This window comes from Leptodactylus fuscus, chromosome 1, assembly GCF_031893055.1.
Source record: "Leptodactylus fuscus isolate aLepFus1 chromosome 1, aLepFus1.hap2, whole genome shotgun sequence".
In the NCBI taxonomy this organism is placed as follows: domain Eukaryota; kingdom Metazoa; phylum Chordata; class Amphibia; order Anura; family Leptodactylidae; genus Leptodactylus; species Leptodactylus fuscus.
This window is the reverse complement of record NC_134265.1, coordinates 344,238,275-344,250,939: the sequence shown is the minus strand read 5'-3', so window position 1 is coordinate 344,250,939 and position 12,665 is coordinate 344,238,275. Positions and strand designations below refer to the sequence as shown.

General features: G+C 40.2%; 1 protein-coding gene across 1 annotated transcript in view; it reads left to right on the top strand.

Annotated features, from left to right (window-relative positions):
* Positions 1 to 12,665, top strand: part of LOC142183515 (uncharacterized) — a 166,177-nt gene that overhangs the window by 101,134 nt on the left and 52,378 nt on the right. Inside the window, exons 15-18 of the mRNA XM_075258664.1 lie at positions 945 to 1,073; positions 4,037 to 4,131; positions 8,479 to 8,584; positions 11,741 to 11,863. Of these exons, the coding sequence (XP_075114765.1) occupies positions 945 to 1,073; positions 4,037 to 4,131; positions 8,479 to 8,584; positions 11,741 to 11,863 (453 nt within the window). The remainder of the gene's footprint in view (positions 1 to 944; positions 1,074 to 4,036; positions 4,132 to 8,478; positions 8,585 to 11,740; positions 11,864 to 12,665) is intronic.

Here is a 12,665-nt window from a genome sequence, read left to right as displayed (position 1 = left end):
AGGGGATTAAAAGTAGAAAGTTGTAAACGTTATATGTCCTTATCTCTACTGTTTACAATTGCTACTTTTAATCCCCTTATCTGTCCTCTAGGGGACTGACATCTGACATCGTTTGCTATCAGCATAAAAAGGTGTCAGTATGTAATCAGTATGTGCATCATTCCGTTTTTAGTCTCAAACTGAATTCAAAGGGACGGATGGCATACTGATGTGTGAACCAAGCATTCCTTAAGCACTTAAGGGTAAGTTATTTAATTACATCATGGTTTGGTTTTCATTTTATAATCCCCAACCGTGAAGCAAATTTTTAAAACCGGACGTACGTTTTAGGGGTGTGTGAGATGAACGTGATAAAAGCATTTTCCTTTCTTCTTTTTTTTTTTTTTTTTTTTGGACTATTTATTTTTTACCACACTATTAAAAATTAAAATAAAAAGCCGATTTCAAATAAAAAATGTAATATAAATATATAAAAAACAAAATTAATTATTATTATTATAATTAAGTTATAAATTATAAATTAAATTATAATTATTATTATAATTTAAATTTTTATTTAAAATCCTTCGTGATAAAACACGTCATTGTTCCTGTGTGCACATGTTCTTAATTGCTTCAAATAAATGCTCTGGTTTTTATTGGATCAAAAGTGTGCTGTACTCTCCTCCTGTTGCTATTAATAAATGAATTGAAATCCAGGACTAGTGCAATATTAGATCTGGATTTTGCCATAAGTTTTGGACACAGTTTTCAACCTTTGCCTATTTTCCAGTAAAATCTAGAAAAGGGCACCCACTAACCATAAAACATTTATAACCCAGTTGCCTTCATATAGTGGCATCTTTGGGTTCCCCCAGGTTGAAGGGGGTGCCTGAGACTGCTACCTCTGCCTTCTCTACTGCTACATTGTAACATTATTTCTTTCACATTTTATGTATTTGAAGAAAGATAAACCTGACCATGAAGTGGTTTCCAGTTATGAAGATTTATTTTTAAAATATACAGGAGTGCAAAACCTCATGATGAATCTAGATGCATTGGCATTAACGAGACAGAAACCCATCCTTGAACAGGTAAAACTAAGTGTGGTACATGTGTTTATAAAAAATTGTATAGATGCTTATAAAAGGTTTATTCCAAGGCAAAGAAAAATTGTATTTCAGCTATTGTTACTTTGATATGTGATAATTACTACTATCTTAAAGCTTCTAAACAGAACTATATAGTGTATACTACAACTTAACATAAGTCATCAATAATATAGATATGTCATTCTTTATCTTTCTTCTTGGCAACTTGTATGTCGAGATGAGAAGTACTAGATTGCCAGTACAAGTACTTTATTAGTTGTTGCAACTGCAAGTAAGACACGGGTTATATTTTGTTCTTAAATATGAAAATGTTGTGCACTATACATTTTGGTGTAAATGTAGACAGAAACGCATCAGACCACTATTGATAGATATATCCAATGAATTTCAGGTATTGGAGACGTAATTAATTTATACATTTTTGGCTGATTTTTATGGTGAAACTATTAATCAGAGGTTAAGTTTCTGTATTTTTACCTTTTACAATATTATGGGCAGTGTGTGTGTGTGTGTGTGTATATATATATATATATGTATATTATAAATTGGGGTATTGGACAAGTGTCTCACTAAGACTAAGTTCACATCTGCAAACTTTCTATGCAATTCGCTACAGGAAGAAATGCATTGCCATTTTTTTTCCCAGCTGCGATTTTATCCTGCAGGAGGCCACGTGGGGCCATAGTTTAAAACAGGAGAGCTGGGTTGCTCCAGCTAACTACACAATGTGTGAATGGACCCTTAGCTCATCAATTCCATTTCAGAGTTTTTTGGCGAGGAAAAAATCTTCTTCAGGAATTAGGAAATGTTTTTTTTTTTTGGAGCAGTTTTTGAGGCTTTTTTAGTTTTTTTTTTTTTTTTGCTAGCGTTTTTTCTGTGTGTTTTTTGCCAAATCCACGACAGATTTTCTGCCTCCCATTGACTGCCTCCCTTTTGGTTTTTGCAGGCAGAAGCTTTTTTCCTGCTAGAGGAAAAATCCCACGAGTGGAAAAATAAAGCGAGCGAAACTATGAGGCGTTTTTGCACGTGGATTCTGATGCGGATTCAGCGTCAAAATTAGCGCTCAAAAACTCCGTTAGGGTCCATTCACATGGAGAAAAATTGTGAGGTATTTGATGTGGAATTTCAGTGCTGAAAAAAAAGCCTCCCATTGACTTCAATGGGTTTCTTTTTCTGCTAGCAATGGTATTGTACCCTTAAAACCACAGTTTAAAGGGATTCTACCATTAAAAGATGTTTTTTTCTACTGAACATGTCGGAATAGCCTTAAGAAAGGCTATTCGTCTCCTACCTTTTGATGTGGTCTCCGCCGCGCCGGTCATCCGAAATACCGGTTTTTCCCGGGATGCTAATGAGTGTCCGGCAGCAATGAGGGCGGGCCCCAGCGCTAACATGCTAATGGAGGCGTCCCCATTGCTGCCGTAACTGCCAAATCCTGTGCCGCCTTCTTCGTGATCTGCGTCCTCCCCTTCTGTGTCCTCTTCTTTGGTCGTCATGGATGACGCATGCGCAGCAACAGGGTCTCGCACCCAGAGCATGCGCAAGAGTCATCCATGACGACCAAAGAAGAGGACACAGAAGGGGAGGACGCAGATCAAGAAGAAGGTGGCGCAGGATTTGGCAGTTCCGGCAGAAATGGGGGTGCCTCCATCTGCGTGTTAGCGCTGGGGCCCACCCTCATTGCTGCCGGACACTCATTAGCATACCGGGAAAAACTGGTATTTCGGATGACCGGAGCGGCGGAGACCACATCAAAAGGTAGGAGACGAATAGCCTTTCTTAAGGCTATTCCGACATGGTCAGTAGAAAAAAACATCTTTTAATGGTAGAATCCCTTTAAAGGGTATAACACTGCATACTACAATAAAACATTATGGCACATTTATTACATTTTGTTCCAAATTATAAATATTATACTTGACTGTATAAGTTCACACAGAGGAATTTGGTGCTGATTTTGAATTCCTCCTCTTAATCAGTTCCAAATTCTGTCCTGAATCTGCCTCTCATTGTTTTCAATGGGAGATAGAGATTGACGCAAGACATTGAAAAAATGTTCTGCTGATTCTTACTGCAAATTCGGTGGCTGATTCAGCTGCAGAATGTATGTCCATCCTCACGCTGACTTGCCCTTTGTTGCTTATGTTATGCACAGGGCTCCCTCAAATTCCTCTTCTCTTTTTTTCCTGATGTGTGAACGGGCTCAGTATTTGCATAATCCAATGGGTATATTTGCAGGAACATAACATGGGCATAACACGGTAAAAGGAACAGGCCCAACAATAAACTTTGGCAATATATAGTATAATGTACAATTTGGATGGTGGAGAGGGCAATGCCAATAGTCACCACTGGCCTTAAGACCTGTTATAAGTTAGCAACCCCAATTTCAATTTAAAAACTTATCACCCAAAAGTATCCCAACTTGAGATCAATCAAATGGATTAAAGGGGCTCTATCATTGGGAAAAGTCATTTTTAACTAAACACATCATTGCATAGGCTTTAGAAAGGCAATTCCACACCTACCTTTAGTATGTAAATTACCTCAGTGGTTTTTGAATAAGTCCGTTTTTATCCATATGCTAATGAGCTTCCAGCCAGCACAGGAAGTTCCCAGCAGCACTTGTCTCTGCTATTATCTCCTATGTGTATGCAAACAGGAAGCTGAGTCATCATCATCATCATCATCAGCCTATGCATAGGAAATAATAGCAAAGGGGGTGCACGATGCAATGTCTAATTAGCCTATGAATAAAAAAAAATTATTAAAAAACCACTGAGGCCATTTACATACTAAAGGTAGGTGTGAAGTAGCCTTTCTAAAGCCTAGGCAAGGATGTGTTTAGTTAAAAATGACTTTTCCCAATGATAGAGCCCCTTTAAATAATAAATGAAATGTCCGCAGAATTGTAATATAAATTGAAATTATTTTAAATATTGTAGGTAAGGAATGAACTCTCTAATTTTCATGACGAAGTAAATGGAGTCATAAGTGCAGAAGATGCAAAAGCTATAGTAATGTCGTTATCTACAAGAAGGTAAGTAGCAGATGTTCCATATTAAATGCGTCAATTTCGTTGTTACTGTATTTAACCCCGAATGCGGTCTGTTTTTGCCTTAAGGATACAGCATTATTTTTAATTTTTTCATCATATTGCAAAAGGTATATATATTTTTTTTAATGTTTACATAGCCATATTTAGTCTTATTTTTTGTGGAATTAGTTAACATTTTTAATTGAGTCTCTCATCCTAGGACAGAGTAGGAAAAATCAGCAATTTTGCTACTGATTTTTGCACTATGAATTTTGCGCTGTTCATAATATGATAAAAATAACATTAATTTATTCTGCGGATCAGTACAATTATGACAATACCAAATATGTATAGATTTTTTTTAATATCTTACTACTTAAAACTCATTACTTTTAAGAAAAGCATTTGTTTTTGAGTTATTCTGAAACTCATAAATTTCTTACTTTTTTCCATGAATGGAGCGGTGTGTTTGCATTGTATTGTAGGAAAGTTTTTATTGGTATCATTTTAGGGTTCAAGCCACTTTATTGGTCATTCTGTGTTCTGGTTTTTTTGGGTTGAATAAACAAAATGCTGATTTTGTTATATTTTTTTTTATTTTTTTTTATGCTATTCATTGTGCAGATGAAGTATTGTAATATTTGTCAGGTTTTTAGGGACACAGCAACACAAAATGTGTAATTTTTTACATTTTTTAAACCATACAAATCTTTTTGATGGGGAAAATTGTGTTTTTCTAATTTTTTTTTTTTTTTTAAATGTAGATTGTGAGCCCCACATAGAGCTCACAATGTACATTTTTCCCTATCAGTATGTCTTTTTGGAGTATGGGATGGAAATCCATGCAAACACGGGGAGAACATACAAACTCCTTGCAGATGTTTTTTTGCCCTTGGCGGGATTCGAACCGAGGACTCCAGTGCTGCAAGGCTGCAGTGCTAACCACTGAGCCACCGTGTGGCCCCTGTTTTTCTAATTTTTTTTAACAATATTTTATTACTTTAGTTTACCACTATGGGGCTCAATCGCCTGTTTAATACACTATAACACATGTTTATTGCAGTGTATTGTGCTTGTTACCGAATTGTAACAAGCATTCCACCAGGACTAGGACTAGAAAGTCTATTCTGGCATTCACGGGGGCAACCCATCGTAATCCTGCAATCGTACTGCGGAGGGCCAATGGGGGTGTCAGTTACTCTGACCAACACCTAAGATACCTTAATCACTGCATCTTAAGGGTCCAGCCACACTGAGTAAACAGGCGCTCATTTTGGCAAAATACACGTGTAAAAAATACGAATCCCATTGACTTCAATAAAAAAATTTTACACGTGTAAAAAAAAAAAAACACATCAAAATACACATGTAAAATGTCATTGAAGTCAAGTCTTATTTTTACACGTGTATTCTGCCAAAATGAGCACGCGTTTACTCCGTGTGAATGGACCCTAAGGCTCCGTTCTCACGGAGTAACGTGACGCTCATTTAGACACTGTAAGCCGATGGCTGGTCAGGTAATGGAGGGGATGCAAATCTCAGAGACTACTAAGGTGGGTGAGATGAGAAAACTCCAGAAAGAATGTTTCTCAGCAGATAATTTTTGTCTGAGTGTTATTTCAAAGTTCCGGTTACTAGGCTGGATTTTTAGGAATGGCAGGTAGGTTGGTAGTGGGACCTGTCATTCCACCCTCCTCCAGTCCACACTTTAGGGATGTTCCGGCAGAGACTCAGCTGTTGAGTCTCCTCGTCAAGGAGGCTTAAGAAGTTGCTCCAGCTGCAGACCTTAGACAGAGTTTGGCTGGAGAGCCACAGAGAGGTCATATTTTTGGAGCTGTGTCCTGAATGATTCTACTGGCTTTTGGATTTCTATTAGTCTAGGTGAGGTTACCTATTCTATGTTTAGTTAGAGCCTAGCCGGGCAGGGATTTATTTTTTGTATTTTGTTGCTGCACTACCTTTTTGCATGAAAATAAACTCTACCTTTGTTTTGGACTAAAAGAAACTGGACTTGTGTGTCTATGCCACCCCACCTAGCAACCCCAGACCCTGACAACACGTATACACGTGTCAGAGCGAGGCGCTCCAAAACAGATCCCATTGATTTCAATGGGTGCCGGCTTACGCGTGTAACACATTGAAATCAATGGGTTACAAATCCTCCCATTAATTTCAATGTGTTATGCGTGTAAGCCGACACCCGTTGAAATCAATGGGATCTGTTTTGAAGCGCCACGCTCTGATACGTGTCTAAATGAGCGGCCCGTTACTCCGTGAGAACTGAGCCTAAGGCTTAAACAGCCAGGAATATGTTGCAGTAGGAACCCGGCAGCGATTGCACAGGCTCTGCTTCTGAGTCCACGCAATTACCATCATGTACATGTATGTGGGGATTCAGTAATTACCCACATTCCCTGATGAACATGTACATGAACATGCAAAAGGGGGTAATTTTCAAGACTTTTTTTTTTCTTGGGGGGGGGGGGGGTGATGTCCAGCATATAGCTATTTATGTCATCATTATTAGATAAGTGGGTTCTACTGTAATATTCATTGATGAGGAAAACTTTTTATTGTTAAATCTAATCTTCTTGTTCAGTATTTCTTGAGATAGTGTTTTTGTTAATAAATACAGACAAGCTGTTATTTTCACTGCAAAAGTCTAAGCTGACTCGCGCAGTTTATTATGTAATACTAACCTGGTGTTACATTCGTGTCCAGACCCAGAAGCCGGACTGCAGACTGCACCGCTAAGCGAACAGGGGAAGGAGACTTTCCCTGATGCTACGGCGGCTAGCTAGGCCCTGCCTGCAGGTGGTGGTCAGCTGTTCCCAAGCTAGCCTTGGCCCCAACAACTCCTGGCTCTCTAACACAAAGGCCTAGGGGACTGGGGATACTAAGGTGGTGACCCCTACAGAAACAAAGGTGCAGCTGCAGACAAAACAAACAGGATGGGATGTGCTGGACAACAGACACACAGCACAACACAATACACAACAAGAGAATGAGGAGAGGGACAGTGGAGAGATGAGGAAAGGGTTACACAGCACTGGGGCAAAAACCTCACAAACAACAAGAAAGTTCCAGGCAAACAGAATTGAAGGACAGGGCAGAGTAGAAGTGTGGAGGGACAAACCAGACTCACACACAAGGCAACACTCACACCGCTTCCAAGTCAGTTTAAATGCTACAAAAACACTCCTACTCCCAGAGCCACGAATTCAGTTGGTAACCATGAAAATCGGCAACTACTGAAGCCAGCCCTCCTCCTAATAAAGGCCCCAGAATCGTTCCATAGGATAATGGTAACGACCAACACCTGAGGTTCGCTCCAGAAAACCTCAAGAATACTCTGAAGGCCGATACCAAATGCACAAACAGATGGACTAATGGCAAGGAAACCACCCGAAGACCACAGAACCCCAGAAAAATACACAATTTTATTACAAAAATTCAGGTCGTGACACCTGGTCCTGCTTCCACAAAGTGGGGCTCGATCTCAAGACTCATTTCTTTCCTTATTTTCATAATTAAAAAAACAAAACAAACATACGGTGTCAGAATTGTTTTCAATGACTGAAAAAAACATGTGGCTCTTATACTGTAGGCTTCAGTCCTAAAGTGGTGTGTACAGGGAGTGGAGTCAGGGAGTCTTAGGGCTGGTTCACGTAGAGTTAAATGAACTCCACGTGTACACATTCTGTTGCGGCTAGCCAGTTGCTGGTGCAGTGCATTGGCATCCCGTCGCGGCATTCTGTGATAGATCAGGCCCAAATGAATGGGCCGGAGCCTCGCGCCGCGGAAGCCGCAGCTGTTTCAGCCACGGAATCCGTGGCTAGATAGGGCAGCTCGCTTCTTTTTTCCACTACTAGATAGCAGAAAAAAGAAGCGAGCAGCTCCCATTGAATTCAATGTGAGCCATTTTTGGTAGTGGATTTTGAGGCAGATTCCGAGTCAAAATCCGCTGCCAACTTCCCCCGTGTGAACTAGCCCTTAGGCTCCTGTGTCCACTGCAGTAATTAACTGTATCAGCCTACACCGCAAATCTTTTTTCTTACCAATACCTCTGCACTGCATACACATTTCTGGACCTGGTTAGATTTCATTTTATTGCACTAAAACAAATGAAATACAATCTCTATTAAATGTATTGTTCAGTGGTACTATTCATTAATATATAATATCTCTCTGTTGGGTTAGAGGATGTGTGAAATTCTGAGAATAAATATTTCACGTATAGCAGCTTTGTTTATAGAAGCGATCACATTAGTGCTATATGGTTTTAATACCCTTATAAAATGTTTGCTAATTTCTAAATACTGTGTATCTGTTCCATTTTTAATTATACAGCATTAAAAACCTCATTGAACCAGAGATAGGTAATCGGTTTTCTGCATTAGAAAAAACTCTAAATGAAACAATGGAGCGCATGTTAGCTGAAGATATAGCTAGTTTGGTAAGTATATTTTATAAGAAAATGGTGATTGATTTATAAAGCATAAGTAACTAACAGTTCATAGATTTGCTATTGGAGTCAGTGGTATGGTATGGTTTCTGTCCCAGGACCCATTTTTCAAGAGGACAACGCCATGTTGCTCATGCTACTGTGAGCAGCTCGAGTGGCCAGTAATAAAAACATCAGACATTATTCCCTAAAATGATATAAATAAAAAGCACATCTAGTCCCGTAAAAAAAGATGCCTTATACAACCCCATGTAAGGAAATATGAAAAAGTTACAACCGTCAAAATATGACGACTCCAAGAAAATTCTTTTTCAAAGTCTTGGATATAAAAAAAAAAAAAAAAAAGGCAACCCCAGTCCTTAGCATCTGTTAATAGGTGCATATCCACTGATTCTGGCGCAGTTAGGATTTTTTCTCTCTAGCCCTCACCATTCCCGAGCAATCATTGCTGTTATTTATGGTGCCTGATCTGCTATCTAGGCTCTGTACTGTCAGGAGTCAGGCTCTGATTGGCTCCCTCCTGCCTGTGTACTGTCAGGAGTCAGGCTCTGATTGGCTCCCTCCTGCCTGTGTACTGTCAGGAGTCAGGCTCTGAATGGCTCCCTCCTGCCTGTGTACTGTCAGGAGTCAGGCTCTGATTGGCTCCCTCCTGCCTGTGTACTGTCAGGAGGCAGGCTCTGATTGGCTCCCTCCTGCCTGTGTACTGTTGGGAGTCAGGCTCTGATTGGCTCCCTCCTGCCTGACACCGTCTTTCTGACATTACAGAGCTTAAATAGCACAGCAAGCACCAAACCTTACTGTGCTTGTTGCTTAGGAAAAGTCGAAGCTAGAGAAAACTGTTCGAGAATCAAATTCTAAGAACTTGAATTGTTAGAAGTGGTGAAAGGTAGGGTTGAGCGATCGTGTTCGGAAAAGATCGGATTCCGATTGGCGATCGAGAAAATTTCACGATCTCCATTGGAATTCCGAACACTATCTTTTTATGTAAGATCGAGATCGGTGATTTTTCCCACAATGCTTTGCTTAGCCTTCACACTGAGTATACGCTGTATATTCAGTGTGAAGGCTCCGCTGCAGTTCCATAGGAATGAATGGAAGCAGCCGACACACAGCCTTAACCCCCTGCGCGCCGGCTGCCTCCATTCATTCGAATGGAAGGCTAAACTAAATCTCTAGCAGCTACTTACCTCTAGAGATGGCTACTCCGGTGCCCTCCTTCTTCTTGCCTCGCTGCCCCGCCTCCCAGCTTAGTGTTTAAAGCGCTAGGTAGGCGGGGCTTGTGGCTTAGTGTGAGGGCGGGTACAGGGCGGGAGACGTGAAGGAAGAAAAGCAGCGTGGAGCAGCAGCGAGGCGAAGAATGAAGGCACGGGGCACAGGACCAGCCATCTCTGGAGGTAAGTGGACACCAGGGGGGACTAAGTAGCCAGAGGATTAAAAAAAAATCCTCTGGCTACTTTAGTGATTCACTACACAGCGTGGATTCTAACAATTGTTAGATTCTATGCTGTGTAGTGAATAGGATTGCTTTTAAAATCCGATCTCCGATTAATAAAAAAATCCCATTGACTTGCATTGGATCGAAATTGGGATCGAGATCGGGTTCGAATGAAAAATGATCGGAAATCGGATTTTAAAATCTATCCTGAAAAGTCAAGATCGGCTCAACCCTAGTGAAAGGTCCTCCTTGAAGTGTTAAAACGTAATCAAATCTATATAGTCTATAAAAATTGGTATTACTGTAATAATGGTGGCTCACAGAAGGTAAGTAACATGTCATTTTGCAGTTTTCAACACCATAAGAACAAAACACATAAAGTGGTGCAAATTGAGTTCTTCTGTAATTCCACACCATTCTGAATTTTTTTGCAGCTTCACAGTACCTGAGAATGGAATATCAAACAGTTGCATTATGAAGTATGATTTGTCCCACAAAAATTAAGTCCTTAGACAGCTCAGTGATGACTTTTGGGAAGTGGGGAATAATAATGGGAAAATGGCTGTGATGAGATGGGGTTAAAGACACCAAAAGTACCAAACAGCAAACGCTATTTGATAAATTTGGTGCAAATTTTGACAATACAGACTCCAACAAAACTGACTTTAAAAATTCCCCTCATCCCACTATTTTCCCCACGTAGTGTGTTACAGCCAAAAAGTGAAACGGAAAAGACTGAGGCGGAAATTAATTACATTTTTCATTCTGCAACGCTTTTCACAGAAAGTCTGCAGAATTTTCCTCTATGGACTTTCTGCACTTATTATACCGATATGGACAGCGCCATTTTTGGGTAGCCACTCTTGCAGTTCAATACAGGAGCCGGCCGGCGGCCATTTTGGGGTGGCCTCTCTATGCTCCTGTATAGAACTACAAGAGCAAGAGAAGCCAGAAGAGGTGGAGTTGCTGCAGAACAAGGAGGCGGCGCAGGAAAGAGCTCTCGGGCAGCAATGGGGATGAGCTCATCGGCCTTTCAGCGCTGGGGCCCTCCCTCATTGCTGCGGAGAGCTCATTTGCATACCGATTAAAACCGCTATTTCTACAGAACGGCGCGGCGGAGACCACGTCTAAAGGTAGGAGATGAATATCCTTTCTTAAGGCTATTCCGACGTGGTAATTAGAAAAAAAAAGTAGTTTAATGGTAGAATCCCTTTAAGGAAGTCCAAAACCCACCCAAGGCTTGATTGGCAGATAAGCTGTCAATCACAAGCCATCAAAAGTTAAGAGAAAAAAAAGACAAAAAAGTCCACAGCCTGCGATATATATTCAAATGGATGAGAAGGCGCCTTTCAATGCAAGGAAACAGACCTCCCGGTCCAGACAAAACATGAAAACTTCTGTGGGAAACATCCAGCAAGATGAAAATGGCTCCATATATAAATAAAGACAGAACAATAGATGTAACCATAATGTGGACTTGCTGTACCTATTAACACTTATGATATAGAGTCATTTTAGTGACTAGTGGCTCTAGTCTTTGGTCTTGCACAAGAAGGTGGAGAGGAAAAAACAGAATAAACTGTGGGGACAGTGGTTATATGAGAAAACAAGGGGGGTGGGCATGCCAGGGTACATCTCTTCATCCAGAATATTGAGCCATAGGTCAGTCATATGCCTTTTGTGCTTAAGACTATTCTGTTTTTAATTAACAGATAAAAACCAAACTTGAAGCATTGGTGCCCCAAGCAATTGCAAGGTGGGATAAACAAGAACATAGAGTGAGATCAATTGCTGTCTTCAACCCCTATTTCTGTGGCAAAAACCCTAGATATCGGGTAAGAAAACTGTATGAAAACTTTTCATTTCCACTACAGGTTAATGATGTATACAATATTACAGTTATGTAAAAAGGCAAGTATACCACATTTCAGTTTATAAAATGGATACATATCAATATTTAACCATCATCGACGTATTTGAACAAACCACTAACAAACTCACTATGAAATTATTTATTTAAAGGGATTCTATCATTAGAATCCCTTTATTCAGTACTACAATGTTGGAATAGTCCTTTGTGCTGCCTGAAGACTCTCCAGCGACGCCTTTCTTCTACAGCCGTCCTCCTACGTCTTCTTTGTGCCAACTGCGCATGTCTTGTTGGCCATTTTTCTGTGGCCGCTACAAGAGTGAAGGCAATCTCGCCGGAAGAAGATGCAGGAGGATGTGTGCGGCTGTAGAAGAAGGGCGTCGCTGGAGAGTCTTCAGGCAACATCGGGAATATCACCAGAATGGCAGCATGGAAAATAATTCTAAAGGTAGGGGAAGAATAGCCTTTCTTTTTTTGTTTAACTGTATTTTTATTGAAAATGTTAACATCACAAGTACTTACAAACACTATTAAATGGGCTATCCAAAAAAGGGGTTTTTAGGTGTAAAATGCTGCTTCGGCACAAAGCAAGGATCAGAAAGTAAGGAGCACTGCAATTTTTAGCTTTTGGAGAATAGATGTAGAGGGACTTTCTTGATGTCAGGTTGCTTTTGCAGAGCTCTGGAGGTGCCATTAAATTGGAATTCTCCAAGAAGTGGCTCCATTTTTTAAGGGGAAATTTTAGGGTCTCTGCAAATGTGAGACCA